This window comes from Empidonax traillii, unplaced genomic scaffold (assembly GCF_003031625.1).
Source record: "Empidonax traillii isolate 1590-97213 ecotype Southwest subspecies unplaced genomic scaffold, ASM303162v1 scaffold236:size2090792, whole genome shotgun sequence".
Lineage (NCBI taxonomy): Eukaryota > Metazoa > Chordata > Aves > Passeriformes > Tyrannidae > Empidonax > Empidonax traillii.
In genome coordinates, this window is record NW_020955429.1 from 606,052 (window position 1) to 633,397 (window position 27,346).

Genomic DNA, 27,346 nt, shown 5'->3' on the forward strand with positions numbered 1-27,346 from the left:
GAAATAGGTCCTACTTAAACCTACTTAAACTCAGTCTCCAAATATGAACAGCCTACTACATCCCACCAGCTCCATATTCACAGCAAAATATTTTAGAGGCCAGGTAGAACAGAAGCTAGAACACTGAAGGATAGATTTTGATAAAACCAAGTAGATGTCTAGCAATATCAAAAGCAGTTAGACCAAAGGTTGATCTGGGATAGGCAAAGCCAATTTTAAACAAAGAACCCCCCAACTAAAAGTACAGTAACCCACAACTGCTCCAATTCACCAGCTGCATTGGGAAAGCCATGAACACCAAATACTCGCTGAGCTTTGCCCTTCTATCACTTTGCACATCTTCTTGCTGTAGATTAAGGCCCTACTTGCTGGCTTAGAATCATCATACCAATACGCATCCCAGTGTGGGCAAAAGAGTGTCTTGTGGACAGAAACTACCCACTGGGCAACCTCTTATAAAAATGCAGCTTGTCCCCTCCAGAGCAGCGTGAAAGAAGAGATAGTAAAGAATAAGATTTCTGTGGCCATTTAAAAACTACACAAGCAGCTGTACATACACACTGAGCACAACTGCAAGAAGAAAAGGGTATTTTTATCCCCAGTTACAGTTCAAGCAAACAGTTGAACCAAGAACTGACACTGCCTTTACCTCCCCAGTTCACAACTCCTACCATGTTCTTTGCTTTGCAGGCTGTTCACGTGTCCAGGCTCAGTCATAATAGTCCATTTCCTCACTGCCGTGACCTTCTGTATTTAACATCAATACTTCATTAAACTTATTTGTAATGCAGACTGGGGTTAATCTCTTACCCCTTATATCCCTCCCAGAAGACTGTTATTATGTACCTGATTAGGTGATTGACTGGTCCTAATAAGGACTGGACTTCTCTGCACCATTCACATGAGCATTGGAGAGAAAAACTTCCACTGCCAACATACTGTTCCACAACCACATGCCTTTAAGGACATCTCTCCTAACCCAAGCAACACACAGCAATATCATCAATACAGGAAAACAATCAACAAAAAACAAAGCAAGCAACTGGGCTCTGATATGTATTTCCTCACAAAATCTTAAGCTGCATTCAATCCTTCAACTTATCCTCTTACAGAACACGGTAACAGCAGCAGGTAAGCTTTAAAGCACTGCCTGACAGCCAAACCAGCTTCCAGCAGACCACTGTGGGAAGTCAGGTCAGGATCCTGACTGAGGGCACTCCTCAGACACTGACATCTCTCTAGAAAATACTCTCTCGTGACACTAAAACAAGCAGACAACACTGTTCTGCATGTGTCCTCAGCTGTAGATCCGCATACCGTGCACTGCACTAATCCAATCTAGAGGTGACAAAGGCATGACTAATGTGGCAAGGGCTGCACATTTGTGTTTGAGATTAGCATTGACAGCCCAGTTTCTCCTCTTCCAAGGTCACTAAAGACCCTTTGACCCTAAATAAAGGTAGGGGGTGATTAGCACCTTCTCAAGAAAAGGCAAGTCAAAGGGAAAAAGGAGCACACAGGGACTCCTCACCGGATCTGCTCAGAGTCAGTGCCCTATTGCTGTAAAACAATGACTATCCCCCTCTTCACAGCACAGTACCACAAGCAACTCCTGATTAACCTGAGACTGGAAGGAGGGCAGTAGAACAGGCTGCAGAAGCAGAAAAAGGACAAGTTGTAACAGAATTTTATACTTTACAAACAATAAGATTTGTTACTGTTAAGATAAATTAGGATTCTCGAAAGGCAGGAGCAGAGGCAACATCTCAACGCAAAAGAATGAGCACTTCCTGCAGAGCACTCGCTGTGCCCTGCCCACAGGTAAGGAGGAGCAAGCACAGGGCAGATCCTCCAAGTGTGAGCTGCATTTCTACGTGACCCAGCAGGCTGTGAATTCAAGGTTCTGCCTTTCATCCTGCATCAAGAACATCTCCAGCTACTAAACAAGGTGTTACATTCTCTGCTGTGTCTTAGGGATTAGCATTCCATGTCCTGTAGCAGAAGGCACACAGCTACAGACATTGATCTTGGCAGAAGGTGAGCTCCATAATACTCTGGCAGATAAGTGAGGAGCTTTTACAAATATTTTATTCTTACAGAGACCTGTGTTACTTGCATACACTGCCTCATCTTCCCAGAGCGATCGAAGCTCAGCTCTCATGATACAAAAGCTTCAAACCCTGTAAAATTATTGGAAACATTTATTTTTCATGGTATCACTGTTAATATAACGTGACATGTTCTTAATGAATTCACTTGAATCCAATTTAACTGTAGAAGCAGATGGAGGAGGACAAAACAATGTATACACTAGTGACAGAAAACAACAGAACTTTGACAATTCAGTATTTTTCAGTATCACCAAGCTAACCAAAGACCTATATTTAGTAAGAATTCAGTAACTGGCTCTGTATCATAACTGCAATGCTGGACATCAAACTTGCCTGAGCACAAGATTAATTGCCTAAATACAAAACTTTATTTTTTACAGAATTACCCAGCCCACCAGATGAAATTGCAAGGAACTGTATTCCAAAACAAATAGTAATAGAGCCCCTGTAAGGAGGCCAGCACACAAAAACATAAGGCATGAGACTTGTTCCTTGGGCTCATTAGACTGGTGACAGGACTGATGAGCAGCACTGGTCCTTTTGCAGAGTTGGGCCAGAAACACACAAAATGTAAGCCAACCACAAAACCTTAATGGCTGTTTGCCAAGCACTTGATTAGAGGATTCTCCCCAGGGAGCGTAGGAAATACTCCACCAGGAACAGAGATAAAGTGGGGCTCAAGGTAGGATAATTATAAGTTGGGGTCTGCCATATTGAATAATACAGAAGCAAGACAGCACAGACATAGTCAAGGCAGTTTGGGGCTAGCATTTGTTCCCTAGTCCACACAGTACTTAAATTAATTTGTCCCATCACTTAGATGCACTATCTCATTGCTGTCATTAAATGAAATCCTTTTAAAAAGGAGAACAAGGAAAGCAGATGACTAGATAGGTTGTGAAGTCAGTCTGAGTACATTAAATAGCAGTCTGTCATTTTTAGGATAACCAAGAAAACAAGGTAGCAAAATAGTGCAGCATCTACAGAACAGGTAATCTGTTTAAACTCTGAACAAGCTACATAACTCCAGAAGGAAAGGGCTGCTAAGGATTTCCTCTTGCATTAGGGACACTGCTATAGATGTGGAAAGTCTTCCAGGAGCTTCATCTTCACACACATTTTGCACCTACATATCACTTACGAAAGAACAAGATGAAAAGTAACCTGTGGAGTCATCCACAAGGCTGAGAAGGTATCACTGTTGCAAAGAACACACTTATGCTTCAGCACTCTCTTTTACAAGGTGCTTCCTCCAGCCTACACCAGACAGCTCTATCTAATAAGAAAACATGTTCTCTTAGGAGCCCAGAGAAGGAGGTCGACTCCACATCCGCCAGCCAAAGGAAAATGCAATGTGACATGCAGTAGGAAGCCAATTAAAGCCAAAAAAGTAAGAGCTAACGAATGAGTAAATTGGCTCAGACTAAGCACTAGAGCCTCTGCATCAGAAAGACTTAGAACACACAGTCCAGCTCCTCAACCAAGGCAGTCACAGGAGACACAGCAACAACTTTGCTGACGCCTTTCATCTCAAAAGAGCTTTCCGAACAAAAGGTTGTTTCATTTGCCAACTGAACATTACCCTGTCTGGGAAGAAAATACAGCAGCCCTTTCAGATTCACAACAGTTTATGACAGGAAAAAAATTATTGCAACCAACTTAGCAAATGGTGGTAAGGATCTTCACTCCCTGAACTCCTCCGTTTATTTCCAATCTAGGCATGACTTTTACACACTGTGTAAGTGAGGGGGCTGAGCAGGGGCAAGCCTTCCTGGAGTATGATCCACACTGGAGTATGAGCAATGGATCCCCCACCATTAAAGCTGTGCATTCTGGCTCCCATTTCCAGCAAAATCCCAAACCACCCACATCTGTACTGCACTGCTTAACTACAGTGTGTGTGATGCATGAAAGCCATTTCAGAGATTGAAGGGAAAAAAAAAATTATTTTTGCATATTTTTTTTTGTTCCACCAGGATCATATCCACACAAATCCTCTCCCCTCCATTCTTAAAAAAGAAATGATCAGGCTCCTGCTGGGAAGCATTCAGGGACTTTCCCTAGTGAGCAGGTAGGTGAAGGCACAGGCAGCACACCACATATTCACAGGCCCTTCTCTCAGGAAGGAGAGCCAAAGCATATCAGCATGGGAGATTATAATACTTATCTCCAACCAGCCCCTTTTCCCCTTGCCTCTTCTCCTGCCTCCAATTATTATCAGGCAGCTACACATCAAGAATGTCATCTGTGACTATCTGGGAGAGAAAGAACAAGTTATAAAAAAGCACGCCTATAACATCTGAAAACCTTTCAATACTGTTAAGGTAATTTCTTGGTTTAATATATATAACATTTTTCTAGAAGTAACACATTTACACAAACAACAAGTTGCTTTGAGATTTCCTCCCAAATTTTTAAATGCAATTAGGTAAATTTTTTATCCTATGCTGTACATGTCTGAGAGGAAAAGTCAGATTAAACAAAAAAAGAAATTATATAAGTATCAGAAACGCAGCTAACTATCGAAATTTCTTTACTGGTCTCAAAAAGAAAAGGAAAAAACCCCAAAACTAAATAAGTGAGATCTCCTACCATTCCTGCTTAACACATGACATCACTATACTCTTCTTTCAGCACAGACAAACACATAGAAGGGGATTGAGATATATGCTGAATAAAGGGATAGCTCTTGCTATTCTTTCCAAATTACAAAATTCAGATCACCCTAGGCAGCAGAAGCAACACACACACACCTTATAATCAGACAGCCTGCACAGGGAAGGAACAAGGGGCTCCTTTAAAAGAGACCAAATTTGATTCTTTACATCAAAGCTGTAATCACCACAGTAGCCTGGAATCATCTGAGGCACACAGGGCTGCCTCCATACCTTGCAAGTCAACAGTGGTGTTACACCTCCCCGACTGTAACACTCCCTACCTAAAAAAAGACTGACAGATTTTTATGGCTTGAAAGATTTGCAGCATATCAACTGAAGATATCAGAGAGGAGCAAATGAGAGAGTCCGTGAGAGAGACATTTACATTGTTCTTTCCCAGGCGGCTAGGATTCTTTTTTTAGATAATGTAGAGCTCTTATCAAAAGGAATTAGCCTGGGTGTAATTGCTTAAAACCCATTATCTCTATCAGGATGAAGAAACACATACTGCATCTTAAGTGGAGCCTCAGAAATGCTATCAAGCTGCAAGGCTGCTGGATTGCTCTTATCTCCATTCCATCTGAGATGCCTCAGAAAAGCCACATCTCCAGCACAGGGTGAAAGAGCAAGTACCTTCCCAGCTGACCTCCATCTATTACCCCAAGGATTAACATTCACATGAAAGCATGTGAATGTTAATTTTGCAGCACAGGAACAACCTGCTGTCTTTGCCATTCACCCCCCTCACCTAACACCGCCAATAAACGGGATTTCAAAAGCACCTAAGCAAACCCCAAGGTTTTCACTAGGACACAGTTATCTTAGAAGCACAAATGGTTTGGGTTGGAAGGGACCTTTAAAGATCATCTAGTTCCACCATCCCTGCCATGGGCAGAGACATCTTGCACTAGACCAGACTGCTCAAAGTTCCAGTCAACCTGGCCTTAGATACTTCAAACAATGGGGCTTTTCTGGGCAACCTGTTCCAGTATCTTACCACCCTCATCCTAAAGAATCTCTTCTTAATATCCAATCTAAACCTGCCTTCTTTCAGTCTAAAGCCATTATCCCCTGTCCTATCACTACATGTCTTTGTGAAATGTCTCTCTCCATCTTCCCTATAAGCTCCCTTTAAGTACTGAAAGACCACAATATGATTTTCCTGAAGCCTTCTTTGCTCCAGGTTTAACAACCCCAACTCTCTCAGTCCTTCTCCATAGGAAAGGTGTTCCAGCCTTTCCCTGAAGCCACTTTAACAGCCTTCATACAGGCCTTTGAGGACATTTTTACTCATCTCCATTTGGACAGTGATCTGTTGACTGCAACTCTTCAGACACAGCCATCCAAGCAACTCCTTATCCACCAAATAGTCCATCCATCAAACCCCTCTCTCTCCAATTTTGTGACAAGGATGTTCGGTGGGATTGTGTCAGGGGCCTTACAGAACTCAAGGTAGGTGACCTCAGATACTCTTTTGTTATCCACCAGTGCAGTCACTCCATCACAGAAAGCCACAAGATTAGTCAAGCTATGGTGTCACCTTCAATTTCTCAAAGTCTTTTGTATAACTGTTAGTTGTTTGCTGACTTACATGGCTAGTTACCCTACTCTCCATTTGTCATCAATGGACAGAAGCTCTCTGAAAAATTTCTCTTCCACTGCTGTTTACCATTAGAACCCAGGGAGACAACCACCTAAGCTCAGCAGAAAAACTAAGCAGATTTTCCATGCTTCTCCCCCACCCCTTTATAAACAAATAAATGTAACCACGGGCAACAAAAAAAACCCCACTCCACCACTATTACTTTAAATACACATAATACCAGCACAATGGGCCAAATGAATATCCAGTGAGTCAGACCTGATCTGTTCTGCCCTACAAAAGGGTTTGGATGATCTTACTTAGGATAAATACATTGTAATTGGCAAGTTCAAATCTGTAAACAGCAGTAGAAGGTCTTGCTGTCTAAAAATACAGAGTCAGAGAACAATACTTCACCATATAAAACACACTCTATCACTGCAGATATCAGCAGTTGATCTGATCACTGCCCAAAATGACCAGTTTTGGAAAACTGTCACCGAACTGTCTCACAAGAGAAAAAGCCATCTCCTTCTGCCACATCTCTGCCAAAGGAGCTGCAAAAGGCAGCATTGCTTCTCCTGCTATCTCTTGGAAATAAAGCACTGCTCACTTGTTCAGCTTCACTCTTCTGAAGACCAGCTCTCTGGCATCTCTTTCACCCAAGCACATAACCCATTTCAATTCTGTGCCAAAACGAGCTACAGGAATTAGCTGTAAGTGCTTCTGCAGATTATTCATGCTACAGTACAAGGAGAAGAGACCAGTAAACTGCAGAGGAAGCCTGTAAGGCAGAAACCAGGGTGAATAAGCAATTAAAGTTTAAAACATCATCACCAGCTGTTGTCAGCATAGATCCCACTGTACACCACTGCTTCCTGATCAGGGGACAGTATGCTACTGGATGGTAGACCAAGGCATGTGGCAGGTAGAGGGGAAAGAAGCAGCATATAAACCTTTCCCAGTTGTGCAAAGCAGACTAGTTTGTTAAACAGAGCAGCCCTTGACAGGCAGAGAACTATGGTACCACTGGTCCAAACAGAACAAACATCTAACAGGCCAAGATAATACTGAAGATCATGTTTTAGATTTCTCTGGATGTCAAACAACTCCATCACGTGTAATCTTTTTCCTTTCTCTGCCACTGACTGACAGTTAAAGATAAAAGGCTGTATCTAAGGATATGTTTTTGACAAGTCTCAAAAATGCAGCTGGGAGCAAAAAAGAAAGGAGAAGGAAAAAAACCAATGAAATGCAGGAATCAACATGTCACTTCTTCCTGGTTCTCACCTGCCATACATACCTGTCCCTGCTAATGACCTTCATTTACTCTCCTTCAGACAGTCTCACAGAACTCCACTTCTACTTACTATGCCAGAGCAGCCCATTTAGGTTACCTGGTGACATCTGACCCAAAAAATCCAGGGATTCTGGAAGTGGTATTTAGACTGCCACGCAAGACAGGTGATTTTCTGTTGTTCCTCCTCAGAAGTAATTTGTGTTGCAGAGAAGTTCAATATGTTACATTCTAAGGAAAACAGCTGACAAAGCAGTAAAGCCCACAAGTCAAGGCTTAAGTGCCAGCACAGTTAGAAACAGGGCTGCAAATATTTCCAGAAGTGCTGTCTTTAAAATATCTTCACATCTTCTTTAGTGGGGAGTAAGGATATGAGTTACAAAAACATAAGATTAATTCCAACTCGAGTAATGCATACATTTAGCAATATTTTTAAAGAGTCCCCAAACTGGAATACACAGAATTAAAATCAGTGCTGTTCTGTAACATCATTAACTTGCACTTATATGCTATCTTAAATCTTTCCCAAAGCAGTTGGAAGTGAGCAGAGCAGTCCAAATCTATTTGTTCTATACTGCAATTTCCTCTGGGCAGAGACAAACCATTTTCTTTGCTCTATGTGGAACACAGCACACCACTAGGATTAAACCAAACTTTCTTTGGATTTAACAGGAGTAAACAATCAGAACAGATAATTCCTAAATCTTCATCTACATTAAGTAAAAATGATACACTGAGTGAAAATCCGAGACAAAACAAAAAATGCAAATCTCAGAAAGATCATGTTAAAACTATAGAAGCCGCTGCTATTCTTTTTACCAGCATGACCTCAAACAGGATGCAGCACCTAGCTGGAAAGCTAGGAAAAAGCATTTTTGTCAAAAGACTTTAAAAAGACGAACAAATAGCAACATCCACGTGTTTCACTAATCTATAATTTGTACAGTATGATCAAATATTTAAAAAAGGAAATCCTGAAGTGCTCCCTCCTCCCCTCTCCCAAAAATAGTTTCCATTATCATCATCCCCTTTTTTTCTAAAAGCAGAAGTTACTGATTTTTATTAGTGTGAAGTAGTCATTTGTTTTCCAAGTTATCTTTAATAGTTAGTTAGGTAATACACACAAAAAATCCTACTCAAAATGCTATTAAACATAAGAGTATTAAATATAAGAAGTGCTGAAACCAATATAAACTATTTTACTTTTCACTGACAATTATACTAAAACCAAAAAGAAAAAACAAACAAACAAACAAAAAATCAACAGCTGTTCGGACTTTCTTGTGCAATGGGTTTTTTGGGGGAGTGATTGTTCTGCCTTGTCTTTTGATGTGGGTTTTTTGTTGTCGGGTTTTTTTGTGTTCTTTACCTGCTTAAATCTGGCGGCACTTGTCCACCACAATTTAACCTAACACTCCACCCCTACCAGACAAAGTCCTGTCTAAATGGGAATGGAAGATGAGACTGAAGAAGTCGCATGCTTCCATAATCCAGATATTATTAATCTTAACCTCTACTTCTCCAAAAATTATTTTGGGGTTCACTTCCAATCTCAGGACGCAGAGATGCATTTCCTAACAAGCACTCCAGTGGATGAGCAAAGGCACCACAGAAGCTCCAGCAAGAGCTGCAACAGAGAAAAGCCTGATTGCAGAAGTCAGCAGCCACGACACTGAACGACCCAGCACACACAAACGAGGCTCTCAGACTCTCCAGCTGGGATCCTGAAGGGCAGCTCTGCTCTGCCTGCGTCTGCTGTTGGGAGAGACTGTTGAAGGAGGTGGCTGGACAGCAGGGCTGCTGGAACTGCTGACCAAGGCAGCATATGGCACTGGCCCACCGTGGCTCCACGCTTGACAACTGATTTGCAGCAGCAGGAGCCAGTGGAGGGATGGATCTCAGAGTTTATAGAGTAATCCTTTTCGTCTGTAATTTAATTATCTAACAGTCTCATCTTCACCATAAATAATCTCCGAGCAAGGGTAGGTGCACACAGAATGGGTGTTATGGCGTGGGGATGAGTGCCTGTGCCCTGTCGGCACATGCAGGCAAGCACAGTAGCACACCTATTGCCAAGTCTTCTGGTGCAGATCTACTTGGACAGATTAACCAATTAGACCAAATTCTGCAGGAAAACAGGAACAGTTAGGAACAGATAACAGGCATTCCTGGTTTCAGGCTTAGTGCTCATTTCACTGGATCACACTGTTTCTTTGTATAAAGCTGAAAACAAAAAGATGTGTACACTTAGGCAAAGACGACATGAGTCAGTACAAAACAGTTACCTTGCTTGTGCTCTATCAACTGGTGCCCCCAGAGGACTTCATTTGGACAGCTACGCAACCACCATATCCATACTGCTGTCTGCAATCTGGAAAACCAGAGGCCAGTGTTTTCCAGCCCCTTCTCTCAAAGCCCATAGATCCAATTAGCACCTAAAAGCCAATTTCAGATCACGCCGAGCAATACTGTTTAGTATGCTAATCTCTGTGGTGCCTGCATGTTAGGAGCACAGATATTTTTCTCCTAGACAAGGAATTGTACGCATGTGTGCACACAGAGAACATGATTTAAGAGACATCAGGGCTCTTCCTCCCTTAATACAAGATTTACATAACTAATTCTGTAATTGAGAACAGGACTGCAAGGTATTTACAGTACTTGTTGCTTCTGAGCTTCTATTTGCTATGGCAGAGATGATGAGAAACCCTCTTGCCCCAGAAATGGCAGCAATCTCATCTCTGGCATAAAAAAAAAAAGTTACCCCTTTCAGGAAGAGACATTTTTTCATTACGGTATTGTTTCTCCCAAAGCAAGAGGAGGAAAGAGGTCAGGACAAGAAAAAGATGAGAGGTCAGAGGCATAAAACAACATCTAGAAGGCACGTAGGGATTCCAGCCAAGGTCTTTAACAGGGTCTGTGCAACCCCCGCACAGACCATTAAATAAAATCACCCCCAGATGGGTCTGCAGAACAGCTGGCTTTGAAAACAGGCGTTGCCACAGCACTCTTCGTTATTTGAAAGAGAAAAATACCAACACAGATTTCATTAAGACTCCTGAAAATTGAGAATAAGGTTTTAGATCAGTAGGTAGAACTCAAGATAGGCTGCTTATTTACTTCACTAACATTTAGAAAGAAAAAAAAAATAATATCCCCTCTCACATGGAAAATTAAGACTAGCACAACTGTACTTTAGCACCTGTCACAGTCCAAAAGGAGAAAAGGTTGTAGAGGGCAGCTGGTGCTGAGTCCCCCAAAAAAATACACTGTGCATGTTTGGGGCTTTGCAATGGACCAGGTTTGGTGCCATGGGCCAAATACCCAAGGCCCCTGAAGCACAGCAGATACGCTCCTGGAGTGACACTTCTGGTTCAGTTACATCCAAAGCAATCCTAACTGCACACAGATTGCTTCCCAGTAAAAAGCATTGTGCAGAAACTGGGACAGTGAGGAGACTCACCTCAGAAATTCAATCTTCCCCAACTAAAATGGTAATGAAGGTGCGAACTGTCCTCTTGAAGGATGCTTGTGCTCCTAAAGGACGTTCACATTTGAACTTCAGAGTGGAAATGGAAACTCCTCAGAAGTGTGAGCTAAGCCATGTACATATGTATGGCTAGGATATGAAATCCACCCACACTCTGCAGCATCGTTTATCCCCGCTCAACAAATTTAACAGCCAAAATTTTCAAAAAAGCATGCAAGAGTCAAAAATTTCCTGGCATTCACTGCCTCCAAGAGCTTGGAGGCAAATTAGCTGTGTAATTATCTGTCTGTGCCTCTGAATTCAGAAAGCTGTTCTCACATGTGAAAGGAAACAGTATTGTATGTGGCTGCTGTTTAACTCACTGGAAGATTAAGTTAACTGGACAAACGAAGAGACCTTTTGGAACAAGTGGGCAGGTATGTGCATGTGGACAACACATAAGAGACTCAGAAACCAGCAAAGCACTCAGCAAGCACCTGGTACAATTCCGCTCCCAATTACCCCAGTCCTGGAGTAAAACAAACACTTTTCTACTTGTGCCTTCTAGAGCAAGAAAAAAAAAAAAAGAACAAACACAACAAAACCCCTCTTGTGACAAAAGTTTGCTAGTTCAAGAAATTAAGAGATTCAATTATCAAAAAGCCCTAAGCATTAACCTTCTGGGGAACTAAGTTTCCTTTGCAAAGTTTCAGACTTACAGCCTCAAGCCTCCCATCACCTCCCAAAACCCTGTCCTGTATTCAATGCAGGTATTTTGTTACCTCCAGTAGCAGAATAGCAAGGCTCATCAATTTAGCACCTGGCCAAACAAGACCAGTGGTCTTTTCATGTTCCCCATCACAGATTAAAAGTCCTTTCTCCTTTAGATTGTATGCCAGCAAGTTTTCACCATAATTTGCATGATTAACTCACAGTATCTGCAGCAGTATTTGCTCTTACTTCTAGAACCACTTCAGAATAGCCTCCCAGGGACACACAGTAACACATAGCACGTCACGCACATTTAAGCTTTTGGGAAAATTTTATGCAACTAGATATATGAAAATGCAGATCTAGACATGTAGTAAAAGACTATCACAACATACTACCCCTTGGAGTCTCAGTAAAGTTTGAGTTTCAGCCTTTAGCTACTAGTTTTCAGCTAAGCACGCCTAAATACACATCTTAAAATGTTTCCTGTTATTCCCATGACACATTTAAGAAATGTTTTTGGAGGTAGATATTTTGTTGCTGTCATTGGCATGCTGAGCATTTGACAGTCAATACCACAGGTGCTAAAAGAGAAAGCTGACACACAGTCAAAGATCAGCTAAGAGGTGCCTTCACCCAGAACATTTCAGAAAACAAAGCTTCAGAGGTGGCCAAATGCAACACCCATGAGATAACAAATACTTGGAGGAATTAGCCAAGTTAAGCACACTTATGGCCAGGTTGGATGGAGCTTTGAACAACCTGCTACAGGGGAAGGTGTCCCTGCCCACAGGAGGGGGGTTGGAACTTTAAGGTCCCTTCCAACCCAAACCATCCTATGATTCTGTGAGGATACCACTTCTAACTTATGTTTCCAAGCTACAGATAATCATGAGATGATACACTAGGATAGTAATAGGCTGCACTCACTCTTCCCTATGCTCCCACTCATGGCCACTGTCAGAGGCAAGACATGAGAATGAGTGGATCTTACTGTCAAGCCTTCCCCATTCTGCAGCTGCACCCTTCTGCTAACTGCTGCTCCTCAGTGGCACCCAGGCTGGGCCCAGCAGTAAGAACAGAGAAAAAAACGGAAACAAAGAAGACAGAATTTTCAAGTAACTCAAAAATCAGAAGCAAGGGAATCCTTTTGAGCATGAAACAAGAGTGAAAGGCGGGTAGAGAACCGACATGACATTAAAATAGCAAGAGGAGGAGAATACAATTTTTGAAAGACACCCAAAGGGAAAATGCTTAATTGTTTCTTTTCTGCTCCAGTCTCCTTGTAGAACTATTCTAGGTTACACTATTTAACAAGACAACCTACGTACAGAATAAGTAGCTGTTAATATTTGGGTGAAACTTGAGATATGCTGAAATTATTCAGTAACTAACACTTATAATCAGCTTACATTTAAACAGACAGCAGACTGCCTGCACCCTAGGCATCCTCACATTTACTGTGTCAGAAAGAACAGTTATGTCCCATAATAACATTGTTAAACAGAACAGAAGACTCTACAGTCATACCTCACCCCAAAGGACAGCACACCAGCCAGTTTGTGGATCCTGCACTGGTACAACATACATAGCACCATAACTACAGACAACATTTCAAGTTTCAAAGGCACATTCCAAAATGTGCAATAGTGCACTGCAGACTAGGCCTCAGAACTCTCAACCAAGTAATTTTTAACTTTCAAACAAATAATTTTAATATCAATAGAAAAGAAATTATGTCTAGTTCGATCACAGCAGCTAACAACATAAAATATAGAGCGCAGAAGGGGAAAGTAGATCACCAATATAGGAAGTCAAGGGTGCTAAAATTCGCGTGAAAAGCTGTAGATGGACTTTGCCACAGACACTAGAATTAGCAGTGCCCACTTTTAAACTGTGAGAGAAGAGTCTTAGTAGTAGTTTTTAAGCACCTTTGAGATTTCTAGCAAACAAGTGTCTCCCTGAACTGCCCCTTCACTTGAGGGCAAACAGCCCTCAGGTAAGAGAGGATGTACTCAATGCACTGGGAGAGCTAATACTCCCCATGGGTACTTCTGATTAGGTCCAGAAAGCCAAAGCATGAAGCACTGCAGGGTGTGCAGAGCAAACCCTGATCCCTTTATCAGAACATATCCTGGAAGCCATGTCAAGTCAAGGAGACCTGCTCACTAGAGGCTACATGAACAGACACATTCTTCAGAATACCAGTAAAAAAGGTGGACCTATACCTAAGAAAATAGAAAGAAAACAGAAATTAAGGATAAACAAGGAAGGCACTGAATGCTGTACAGTATCAGGAAATTCTCCTTGCTCACATTTCACAATAACATCTGAAGAGATAGCATTGTTGGGAAAAGTCAGTGTTATATCTAAGCCCCACTGGGCAAAACAAAAAGAGTTACATCTTCATTAATACTCAAACAGAGACACAATATTCATGCACTCAGACTTCTCAGTGGATGGTTTAAAAATAAAGTACCCTCCTCCCAGGTCTGCACCTAACAATGTCCAATGGCAGCAATACATAATAAGAGTGACAAGTCCTTCATAAATCAATACAGCAAAACTGTTTATTTCCCTTTTAATATTTTCACTGTTGGTAAATTCACACTTTAGAGCTTCTAAGTACTACTTGGAAAAAGTAGTACTGCTAAATTTTTATTTTACTACATCACAAAACCAGTTGGGTTTAGCTCTCTTGTTGGAATGGCAGTCATAAATCATGTCAACAGCACTATCCTGTAGAAAGTTTACTTATTATTAGAGACCAATCAGTATTACTACTGTTACAAGAAAATAACAAAAGGCACTCCTGCTGCCAGTGAAGATCTAAATAGAAGGTACATGTAGAATTTACAGAGCTCTGGTTCACTATACAACTTTCCTCCCACCTCACCTCCTGTCTCCCCACTTAATTTTTCAGGAATAAGAACAGAGATTAATCATCTGAAGAGCATTTCCCAGTATCTTAAACTTGTTAAAATCCACATCAAATTATGACGTTTCAAAGACTTCAAGCAGAAGAGCACCCACCACAGCGCAGTGCAAGAGCAGTTGACAAATGCCTCCACTGTTTCTAGTTTTATAGCCTAAGCCCACCAAGAGTCAAAAGCAGGGTACAAAGCACACAACTAGATCAGGTTTTCCCTTTCCCCAGACAAAACACAGATTATTTCAAGATCTTTGTTCTTTTCACAAGGAATAAATAAGCTTTGGACAAGGGATTGCTAGGAAGTATTAAAGTATAGAAGCCCAGTCTGTCCATAGATTGAAAAGCAGCACTCATTGCCTTTATTGTAAAAGGAGATCCTCTTTACCAAAGAGAATAAATCAGTTTAACTCTTCAGTAATTATCTTCCCTGGGCAGTTTTAAGGTATTTGTATTTCTGCCTACCCTGCTCACACTAATGTACTTTCATCTTTGAGCAGTTCAATGCAAGAAATTCACTACCTGCCCATCATTTACATTTGCTCAGTACAGTCTGTGAGATCTCCCAGAATTCTCTGAGATCCTATTGAAAAAATCTCTCTACTGATGAAAAGAACCATCTTCATTAATCCACCTGGCAGATATATTCTTCCCTTCTAATCATTATTCGAGTTTACAAATCTAACAAAGCTGTGCTCACATCACATTATTCAGATTACAAAATCTCTGGAAAAGACATCTCTTGGTATTGTGCTTTAAATCATCAAAAACAGTTCTTTCCTAGCTGACACACGCTTTAAGAAAAGGTAAATACGCAGCTGACGGCTCGCTAAGAGTCACAGGCATGGTCAGTCAACTGGTTATCACTGAAACAAATGCCTGCTAAGCAGCAGAACTCATCTGAGATTATACTCAGAACCCTGTTTTCCACGGGAAGGATACATATTTATACAGTTCAGCCCAAACTTTCAGTGAAACACAGTAGCAATATTTATGTGGCCACAGTGCTCTAAGGCAATATTCTTTAGAGCTCTTTCATTAGGCCAGCTGTGACAGTCAGAAGAGGTGGCGTACGTGTCCTTTTTCTGAAAGAGATGCAGTAAGAAACTTCTGTGAAGTTTCACTAGCAATGAGATCCTATTGAAAAAAATCTCCCTTATACCTTTGCTTATCATTGTGCTACAATGAGCTCAAAGGCAGCTCAGTTCAAGTCCCACAGTTTCTCATGGTTCTGCCCTATCACAAGTACACACTCCACTGCTTCTACCCACGGTGACTTTGCTGCAGAACAAAACACCCAAGACGACCTGACAAAAATCTTTGCTGGCATTCACACTTACGATGCTGCAAAGATGACTAAGTAGGTAGAAGTGGATTCAAATGGAAGGGAAAAAAGGAAGGCAAAAGATGACTTCATGCACAGTAACAGATGTTCTGAAAGAGGGCAAGAGAGAGATTCTACTCTCCTAGAAATGCCAACAATATATACCACCAGATAAGCAGAATTCTGCCTGAGTGCTATTCAGGTTTCCCAGCAGGTATTCACTGCCCTTTATCTATTTCAATACAAAGCATGCATGCCATCTTTTCCAAGAAGGAAGAACCACCTCAGTCCAGGCAGGCTGGGTAGGAGATGGTCTCAGGCTCCCATAGCAGAGGCTGCTGAAGCAGAAAGACAGATCCTCACCAGCTCCCACCAACCCTCCAAGCTACATTAAAGGTGTGAACCAGTCATCTCCAAAAAATGCCTCAGCAGAACGAGAACACAGCCAGCCAGACCAAAGATGTGCAAAGTGGAACAAGTATTCAAACCCAGCATGACTTACCCAGACACACCACTGCCTCTGAGGAAGTGCTGTTTTAAATGTGGTAAATGTAACAGGAGCAAATTTTATATCAAATTACAAGAGAAGGGGTACATACAATTGGCTGTGAAGAATTTAGCAGTCTCACTAAAGACACAGAAACAATCATCAGCCCGTTTCCTCTCATAATCTGGTGACGCACATCCAGGAGTACACAAGAAGTCTTAAAGGCACGGCATTAACTACCAGAAGTTAAAAATCTCCTTGGCTGTATGTATTTAAAGCAATCATCAATTCATGAGCCCTTCACATTTATAATGCATGTTCAAACAGCAATTGCTGGGGAAACGCAGAAGGAAGTGGTGATGTTAAGTAGTACTGAGAAGCACCCATATAATAACTTTGAAGGCCAAAGTTCTTCACTCACCCATACAAACAAAACAGTCAGAAACAGGGCAGACTGTCCCCTCGACATGTGCATGTGTCAGCCACAGCCAACACATCCAGTTGTCTTATGTAAGAAACAGGGTACCAAGGTCACTCAGCCTCGCTTAGAGAGCAACCCTGTGGACTAGAATGCCACCCAGAGCTGCTGCTATTTTACTCAGACCAGCAGACATATGTCCACTCAACTGAAGCAAAACCAGTAATTCATTTTACACAAGCCTAGCAAAAGATAGATAGATAGATAGATAGATAGATAGATAGATAGATAGATAGATAGATAGATAGATAGAGATGAAAAAGTCATCAGTACGAAGTGCTCTTCATCACTACGCCATTTACAGAATCTGCAGCTTGGGCCCTTGCTTCTTCCCTGCCAAAACTTCTAAACACCTTCCCACCCCCACGCACAAACTGCTCTTCTTCAAGGCTTGTCCTATAGCTCCATGACCGATCACCTCCCCAGCAAACAGCTTCTCTGAATGCATTGTTTCAGCTCAAGGGGCAGTCAACAGGATTTCTCCCGTTACCAGACTCCTCTGAGGTGCCAACCTCAGTTGCAGAGATTTAATTCCAAGAAACAACTGTGTACTTATGACAGTCACTCAACCAAAGTCCCACTTGGGACTGCAAGCAAAATCCCACAGCAACAAGGCAGCCTTGACAGTGGAGGATTAGTGCTGACCCCAGACTGCCACTCAAGGGAGAACAGAATTCATGCTGGACTTCGGCCAAACCTACATATGCAAAGCCAGTTTTCATCCCAAGGCACAAAAGAAGAAAATACAGGAGAAGCCAGCACATTACTTTTATGGAACATGCATATGCCAAAGTCCATGGGCTAGTTTCTTATTCTGGGTAGGAATTGTTAAAAGCAAGGAAAGGATCTACCTTACAAGTCTGAGTACAGAAGGGCCCTATGCACCTGCCCTAAATCCATCTGTAGGTCACCAGACCTTGCCCAGATGCACAAGGAGGTGTCTCTACAGCTTCAGACGGGGAGAAAACTCTCTCTCTACATGTACAAACTAAAAGCTGACTGCTCACAGCAAGAGGAGGGTCAGTGAAAAATACTTCAAAATTAACTTTAACAGCTACTTTCTAAGTAGCTTTGGCCTATCTCTGTTGATCCTTATAGGTTTATAGGGCAAAGTCTGGAACAGGCACATGCCCTGTAGCCTCTGGTCATAAGCGGGAAACAGGGTACTATCTGAAGTCTCATTTGTTCTTCGGCTATTTTGGAAGGCCATCCCCACCCAATAACTCTATTCACAGAGTTACTGCAGCTCCCCCCTCACCCCTCCCTTTCAGAGTTAAAAGGCAGACACCAGCATCAACTCACATGCCACAGCATACCCTGCAGCCATATGCATCACACTTCAGTCCTTGTTTTAAACTCTGCAGGAGCCTACAATTAGATATTCCATTTACCTGCCAGTGGTGAGCAGAAAACTTTGCTTAGAAAACTAGGGTATTTCAAGGTCTGCTTGCAGAGCTTTGAGACACCTGTGGTTTTTTACCAAGGCTGTTTTGTGGGGATAACTGCCCCAGCATCACCATCTCACGCAGACATACTTTTACCTAATTCTTCCACTTTAAACAAGCTATTCCCCGACTTTTCTTTCCCTCCGGGAAGTGTGTCCTGCTCCAGTAATCTCTCCTCACCTTCCTTCTCCCACCTCTAACTTACAGCAACAGCCACGCTTCTGTGCACATTGGCCCCTGGCTATATATGCCATTTTCTCAACTTTTTTTTTTTTTTTTAAATAAATTAATAAACCCTCAAACCCAGGGATGTCAGCAACTTTGCAACTATTGACAGGTGCCTATCAATACAGTAGCCAGCAACCATGGCTTTGTCAATAGATTTAGTGACAGCCCTGCTTTGTGATAGACATGAAAGACCCAGGCTTATCTTGCTACCTCCCACCTCCAGACACTCACAGTGTGATTTTATGTCTGATAAGCTCTCTATTTTCTCACCCATGAAGCCTGCTCCAAGCACTTAAGTTCTCTATGCCAAAAGGTACAGCACGCCTTGTCTAGAACCAAACCCTGAGATCAAAGGGAACAAGGCTGATGCAATTGGCTTCTTACTCTGCATTAATCTGGATCTCCATCCGAACTGTGTGTGAACAAGAACACTGTATACGTAACATAAGGGCTCTTTACACATACATAAATTCCATCCACTGACATCACCTCCCAATACAACTATGTCACTGGGCTTCTGAAGAACATAAGATTCTTTTGGGGGATGGTGGATGTCACAACATCTGGGTAGAAATTATGGGTGGTGCTCTGAAAGCACAAAATAGTTTGTGGCAAAGGCAACAGGCAAAGGAGGATACACCACCTCTGCCACCCTCTAGCACTGGGAAGAGATTAGAGTGCAGACACCTCACTGCTTATTCTAACAGTTTCCATTAACAAATAATTCCCCCTTTTTCACCTTAGTATTTCTTCCTGCATTCAAGCATAAATATATGTACTGATTAGACATATATTTTGGGGGGAAGCAAAGGGCATTGAAACTTAAATGGTTACTCACAAATTAAGCAAATTCTGACTTTTTGCTCAAAGTTATTATGTTTGGTACCCTGAAAATTTCGGAAGCATCTGTTTCATATTTAGAAGCTATTCTTCACAAATGCAGGGGGTCACACTGCTTTTAGAGTGGCTCCTGCCAATTCTCTTTTGCAGGGCAGATTTAATAGCAAATTCCACTGCCATAGGATTCACTGTGTAATAATGAAGGGTAGTGTGTCAATAGATGAAACTGCACACATCAATAAGAAGCTAGCAGAGGTCCCCGTGGATGCCTCTCTTGCAACAATCATTTTAATGCGTGTAGGAGAACAATGTGTTACAGCCTGCTCAAAGATTCCCCACAGCCACATTGCATCAAAGACCGACTGAAACACGACGCTAAATCTCTGCAGTTGGAGCTAACAATGGAACATGCATGGAAACAAAAGTCCTTTACATTGGCAATTACGGTTTTTAAGATCGGTAAACCTAAGCAGAGCCAGCTTTTGTCAGAGTCGGACCCTCGCTCACCAACACGACCCTCAGCGATGGTTCCAGCAAACTCTTTTTCATGGCTACTGATACGGCAAGAAAAGAGCGACTCAAACAGCATGCAAATCACAGTCAAGAAGCAAGCGCTAAGCAGCACGGCTAAACCACGTCTTTAAGAAAGTCGGCAGAAAGGCAAGTCCAGACTAATCAAGCCTGTTAAAGAAAAAGTGCCATAAAAGCAGCTACAGCAGCAGGAGCTGTTTTACAGCCAGTGTGAAGTAAAGGACAATGATGGATACCTGGGAGAAAAAAAAGCCTGAGAGAAGCCCGAGAACAAAAGTTAAAAGCAACACAAAGTTTACATTGATTTTTTTTTTTTTAAAGCTACATATAAAAAGATGATATATATACACTTTGTGTCCTACAAGCAGCAGACTCTCACAGCAGCTATGATCAGTGATCCACACAGACCAGCACATCTCCAACACCGGGCAATTTGGCAAAAGAGAGAAAAAAAGAACAGAAGGCGGGGGGGGGGGAAGACTTCATACACATTTACAGAAAACTGAAATAAAAAGAAGGGTTCCATTTCTCCACCCCCAATTACAGCTGTAATCCTTTGACACCTTAAAAGCAATGGCAGAACGCTTTCTCCAGGGACTTGAGACAAATTCCCTACTACGCTTTTACAAACTGATGTTTTTCCAAGTCTTACAATGTGGCCAAATTTGGACATTTTCCTAAGAGCAGCAAAAGCCACATTCTTGATGCAAAGTTGACTCTCCAGCCAAATTTCCAGTTCTTGTTCTAAAGCATGGAGGTGCTAGAACTTCTCCGCTTGGCAGCTGAGAGTACTACTGGTTCAAGAGTGAGGAGAAAGAAATTATAGAACTTGCAAGACTCAAAAAGAAAAGGGGAAAAAAAAAGGCTTCTCCCTGAACCCTCCCCAAGTGTAACTACTGGAAATACTGGCACTTTTTAAGGGAAGGGGGAGGTGGGTGGTGTTTCATAAGGAAAAAAAATAATCAACTTGTGGTGGACATCCAGCCAAGAAAATTTCAGCATGAATGCCTAAAGCCTTGCAGAATAATAAACAATTTAAGAGATGGCACTCATAACAAAGAGTAACAAGCAGATATACTACGGGCATTGCTGGCAGCCCTGCCTATCAGCAGCTGTGACAGCTTGCCTGGGAGCTCCAGTCTTTAATTAGTTCTCATTCCTGAAGCTCACAAGTCATTTAATTCCAAAAACCACCCTCAGATTCCTTTTTAAAGGAAATCCTGTCCAGGACTGTGTGTCTTTCTTACCTCTTCCTCCCATTGCTCAGCTAACAGTTCAGACCCTTTCGAGCATCCATGCAAATTCCATCTGGCCACAGAGATTATCACTAGTCAAATACTTCAGCTTGCTTCAGCAATTCCTCATATTTCTGCAGCAGTATTTTGCTGCTGCTGCTGCATACAAAAGACACTGTTCCCCAGGCTGCTTCCTCAGACCCTGTCACATAAGACTTTGCCTGTAAGTTGCCTCATCCAGTGTAATGAAAAGGAGCATCGACTGCAGCACTACCTCAAGTTTCAAGCAGTCCCCATGGCAATTACATCAACTCAAATCTAAAAGCATCACCATATATATGGCTTTAGAACTTCACAAGACTCAGCAAAGTCATTTAGCAACACTGGTTCTACCTTTTATCTAGATCACTTTGACTACAGCATTCTGATTATGTTTAAAGTTGATTACAGTTTCCACTGGAAACCCAGCTTTGAAACCTCTTCCAGCTTCAGTGGAGAAAAAAAAAAGGTTATCTTTTTTTTTTTTCCTGTCACAGACTTAATTTAGAAGAAATCAGTTATGCTTTACAATTATGAAAGCTTACATGTAAATGAACAAGACAGTTTCTGATATGAAACTCAAAAAGCCAAGAAACTTTAAGTTCCATAACCTCTGTCTTGCTTCTTATCTTATTTTAGATATGCTGATGATCTGGAAAGACATTATCTTTTGGCATCTAAGCAGCTATTTTTCAGATCATCCTATCCCAAATGCAGTTTGTTCTGAAACTGATTTTGCCCCTTGCAAAACATAATGTATAAAGTGTATTAAAAGTTGATCTCATTATTTTAAAGCCTCTTCTCAGCAGGTGTTCAAATCTTGGAAGAAAGCTACAATTTGAAGTTTTCTAAAGAATGAACTACAAAAAAAAAATTGGAGGAATGGAGAACTTAGTATCTCATTGATACAAGCTCACTCCTTCTTTACGGTAGGAGATTCTAATAACCCCAAACCTGCTTATGCTACAGTCTCTTCCTGGTTTGTTTGAACCAGTTTTGTGATACCTTATTCAGGTTAGGATGTAGAGTCATCCATAAAACTGCTTATTGTTGGACAGAAATGGAAACATTGGTATGTCTAGACAACTTCACCTCACAGGTCTCTATAAAAATTACTTTTATCACTTACTAACACAGATCTAAGAAATAAGAACATCTACAAGGGCCCGATAAGTAACTGCATTCATCTCTAATAAAAGTCAAAACCAAAGTATTAAACAGATATTTTATTTGCATTACAATAGACAGTCTTACTATATACCACCTAATATCTTTGTTTTGAAAGTACTAGAGATTTTATAAACACTGATCTAACCCCTATTTTGACCCAGTTCATGTTAATGTTTTCCTCAAGTTCTCTCCAACTTAACTTTCAAGCAATTGACTTCCATACAGAATCAGAAAGAATTCACATTTTCAGACATTTTCCCTCCCTTCTAAAACACAGAACCCCCCACACAATAAAATATATCACTGAAAGGCATCTAAAACAAGACAAATGAAAAACGCTGACTTTCTAAAAATATCTTATTGAGATATGTAACCATTTCCCTACCAAAAAAAAAAATATATTTTTCTGTTATGCAGGTTAGTGTTTGACAAGGATTGTGGAGATTGGGGGGAAAAAACCCACAACTATACAACAACAAAAAGAAGCACACAAAACCAGATCAACAACACATTTATTAGATGCGAAAGCTGAAATCTCAAATGTCTCTGAATGTTTGTTTACATAGCCAGACAAGTGGATATATACTATTTTTTAAGAACATTCCCCTCTAATCAAGCATGTAGCTGCATTTTTAAATGACCCCTACTGCTTACTTCAAATCTTGTTCAGGCAGGTTTATACCTCAGTTCAGGGATTAGAGCCAAATACAACAGAGGCTACCTAAAGAGAGCAAGCTGTTGCTATGTTGAAATGTAGCCATCAAGAAACCTGGAGAACAAGGTCGAAGAATTTCGGAAAAAGCACCCACACTCCCTAAAAAGGAGCCCTAGAAGGGCACCTACAGAGATACAAGAGAGCCAAGAAAAGGTGACTAAGCTGCCATTTGTCAAGCCAAAAGAATACAGGATGTAAAGCAAAAAACACTCACTACACTGTTAGTCCTTCCATTCCCACAGCCTACACACTAAGAAAATACATCAGCATGACAAAACCACGGGGAAAGAGCTTCCTCCTCAGCACAACCACCTGCCCTTCAGTGCCTCACCAACCCAGTTCCAACGCTCACTACACGCTTCTAATGCCTCAGCAGCCTCTGCAGCTGCTTGAGACCAGGACAGTCTCGTTGGTATTTCTCCTCTGGGAGATTTTTTAACCACCACTAAAGTTACAGAGGTAGGCAGGTCTAGCTGTCAGTGCCTTCTCTGAGTACCAGAGAAGATCTGAGCCTGCCTTCTTCCAACAACAGGTAGGCAAAAGCCACTAGCACCAGCCCTGGGCTCATCAGCAGGTGAGAGGCATCAGCAAGGGAACAGGAAGCAGATTTCACTCCAACACACCTTGAAGACTCCGTGGGCAATCATCTTTACATTGCCTCCCTGCCCTAAACCTCGAGGCTCTCCCATTTTCTAATGCCTCCACTTTAGCTGCAAATGCAGAAAAAGATTAAAGCACACTTTTCCTTGAAGTGCATGATCACAATAACTTACACTAATTACCAAAAGCTCTCTGTTGCAAAGCTTGAATTAAACCTCGATTCAAGTGACTAATTGTTGTAGCTTCTGAGGAAAAGAAACAAAAATAATTTCAGATAGGAGATGTAGGAAGCAACTCTTATTCATTCAAACACATGGCTCCTGGGGTTCTGGCATGCTGGAACTGACTTTCATCATAGCCGACAGCAAGTGCCACACAGGTCTAAAAAGCAGTAAGAAAAAGGCCATCTCTAGGAAACCCATTATCAGTGGTTCTCCCCCAGGATCTACTGAGTACCTGCTCTCCTCATGCCCCATCGCACTTAAACAAAAACCAGTCTTTTTCAAATCCACTGAAATTATTACCTTGAACCTCAAACAAGAACCAGGGGGGAAAAAAAATCCAGGAGCTGGAAGGCTGGTTGTTTACTTTACAGTCTGAGCCCTGGTAACCACCACGTACCTGTTTTGCATTTGGCTGCCTTGTCCTAGGAGAGATATTTTGGTTTCCAGAGCATTTCACAGGTTAATTAGGTAGATAGGCTGCAGAGTGAAATCACACATGACACCGGCAGTGGCAGCCCAAAATGCTCTCATTCTGCCCTCTCTTCTCAGGACCTAACCACACCAGAGGAGCGAAGAAAGGACAGACTAGATAAAGCCTTAGCATCAGGATACACAATCTCCTTACCAAGCAGATTATAACTGTACTGGTTCAAGAAGAACGGATGATAAAACATTCTCAATTACCACAGCCAAATACTTCAGCCATTTGCATCCTTTTGCTGCATTATTTTAAGATAACGCAGCCCCTCCACATAAACATCTGAACAAAACAATCGAGTACTCATAAGAACTCTTCCATGCTTCAGCTCCTTCCCTCTACCTCCCTTACACAAGAATTCCCCAACACTTGCAGCACATTAGTTAACAAAAAGCCCCAGCCTCTCTCTCTCCACTGAAGAGCTGCTAGAAATGCTTCACAAAAGTATAATTCTCCCATCCAGAAGGAGAGAAACACCACCTTCCCAACCTCTTAATATTGGGAATATCTCATAGAAGCCATCAAGTAATTTTATCAGACAATAGCCACACCATAGCACACACCACAAGTAAGACTAAAGTTCAAGTGCTTTTATTCTGCACACAAAAGCACTTTCAATTTTAAAAGCACCATTTCAATTACTAAAATAAACAATTCCTGAAAGGCAACTCTGAACACCCAGACAGACAAACCAGATCATGAACAGTGACCATACAACTGTGCATGCCCATTTTAAGTTCTATTTCATCTCAAATTAAGAAGGAAACAACTTTCCTGTTGTGCGTCATCCTTAATAGTTTTTACTTTTTGCTGCATGACCTTGAGCATCTGAGAGTCTTGATTTTCCGCTTGTCCTACTAAACCATTCTCTCGAAAAAAATCTTATTCCCTTTCTGTTTCTAAACAAAAACACTACAGGTGAGCTCTGCAGTTCTCCACTGTTTCCTCAGCTGGCAGAATGCCTACGTTGTAGAGACAAACGAGGTGACTAACCTCAGATGCAAGTAAGAGAAAGCACAGTGGACACCTATGTCTGGTAGGATCTTGACTTGCAGGCAGAAAACCCGATTGCCTGCAAGCAGCCTCAGGAAAGACTGGGATGAGCCCAGGTTTAGGAAGCTGACTTTTCAGCTGTAACTCTCAGCTCTGCAGACCTGGCTATGAAAGATTCAACAGCCAAACCATGAGTAAAGAGCTCTGGCAGACTTTAAAAAAAAAAAAATTAGTCATAGCAAAGTCAAAAGTACACGCACAAACTAAGTCAGTGACTAGAGTTTTGTTTAAAGAAGAACGTTGCAAAATAAGGTTGGGGTACTGTTTAGTTACTCCTTCCACATGAAATCTGGAAGAGTCTCACACTTGCCACCTGAAATTAGTCAAGCACTCTGCAACAAGAACTGCATATAGTAATTGGGGATGCTTGCTCACCAGCACCTGAGGTACCTCAGCCTGCCCAGAGCCAACCCGAACAGTCTTCTGGTTCTCTATTTAAACTCACTGCTACTTTTTTAAAAGCGTTATCAATGCTGCTGCAAAGTACAACACTGAGGGGGGAGAATAAAAAGGAAAAAAGAAGAAAAAAAACCACCAGCCACTACTAGCAGTAGTAGTGCCTGCTTTATTTCTACACGCTGCCTGACACCGGTGAGGAACAATGCCACATGTCACATCAACGACAGCTACACAACTACCTGAACACGGCATAAACCATCACACAATCACTCGCTATCTCCTAGCGGGAGAACTTCCCGGCAGAGGCAGCAAAACCCCGGGAGCCTGGCGGGAAGAGAGCCGGGAAGAACCGGAGAACCCGAGCAGGGAGCGGGGGCCCCTCCCGGGACAGGAGGAGAAGGATCCCCCGCTCGGCCCTCCAGCGAGCCCCTTCCCCCCTGCCAGGTGAAATTTCACCGCTTCCACCCGCGAGGGACCGCAGCCCACGCACCGTGTCGTGGAGGAGCCACTAGAGACACACGGCCACGTTACACTCCCCGGGACCCCGAACCGCGCCAGGCAGCCCCTCCGCACCCCATCCCCATACTGGGGAGGCCTCCTAAAGTTTCGGGGAGACACCAAAGGCAGCAACCCCTCGGAGGGAGCAGCGGGGCCGGGGGGCTGCGGCGCCGGGGGCCGGCTCAGCCCGGCCCCGCGCAGGGCAGCGCCCCGGCCGGGTTCCGCACACGGCGGGCGGCTCCTGCCCGGCCCCCCAGCGCTACCTGCGGGCAAGGTGGCAGCGCACCCACCCCCGGCCGCTCTCTCTCCCTCCTTCCCTCCCTCCCTCCCTGCGGCCCCCCCGGCCGCGTATCCCCGGGCTCACCGAGCAGCAGCAGGACGAGGAGGAGAAGAGGCAGGCAGGGCGCCGTGTCCCCGCGGTGCCCCATGCTGGCCAAGGGCTGCGCGGCGCCTCTCCCTGCGCTCAGGCGGGACCGGGGCGCGGCGCGCTGGGCTCGCCCGGAGAGGAGGCAGCGCTCCTGGGCCGGCCGCTCGCTGCCCTGCGAGCGCACGGAGCCGCCCGCCCGCCCGCCCCGACCGGCCGCGCCGCGCGGCGCAGCCAACCACAGAGACAAACTTTGCCCAGGGCCCGCCCCCGCCCGCAGGTAGCGGGGGCGGCCCGGCCGGCCCGGCCCCCTCCCCTTAAAGGGGAGGGCGGAGAGCGGGGCCCGCCGAGCCCCAGGCCGGGCAGTGAGGGGCGGTGCTGCCCTGCCCTGTCTGCGCCGCGCACACGTGGCTCAGGAAAGCCTGGGCTGGAACAGGGTTCGCCCGAGGGTGTCCCTCCGGGAATGGCCCTTGGCGTTGGGG

The 27,346-nt window shown here is 43.0% G+C and overlaps 1 protein-coding gene across 2 annotated transcripts in view; it reads right to left on the reverse strand.

Moving 5' to 3' along the window:
• Positions 1-26,949, reverse strand: part of PTGFRN (prostaglandin F2 receptor inhibitor) — a 66,334-nt gene extending 39,385 nt beyond the window's left edge. For both annotated transcript variants that reach the window (XM_027888315.1, XM_027888313.1), the window contains exon 1: positions 26,865-26,949. In XM_027888315.1, coding sequence (XP_027744116.1) covers positions 26,865-26,928 — 64 coding nt within the window. In that variant the 5' untranslated portion in view covers positions 26,929-26,949. The remainder of the gene's footprint in view (positions 1-26,864) is intronic.
• Between the last annotated feature and the right edge of the window lie 397 nt (positions 26,950-27,346).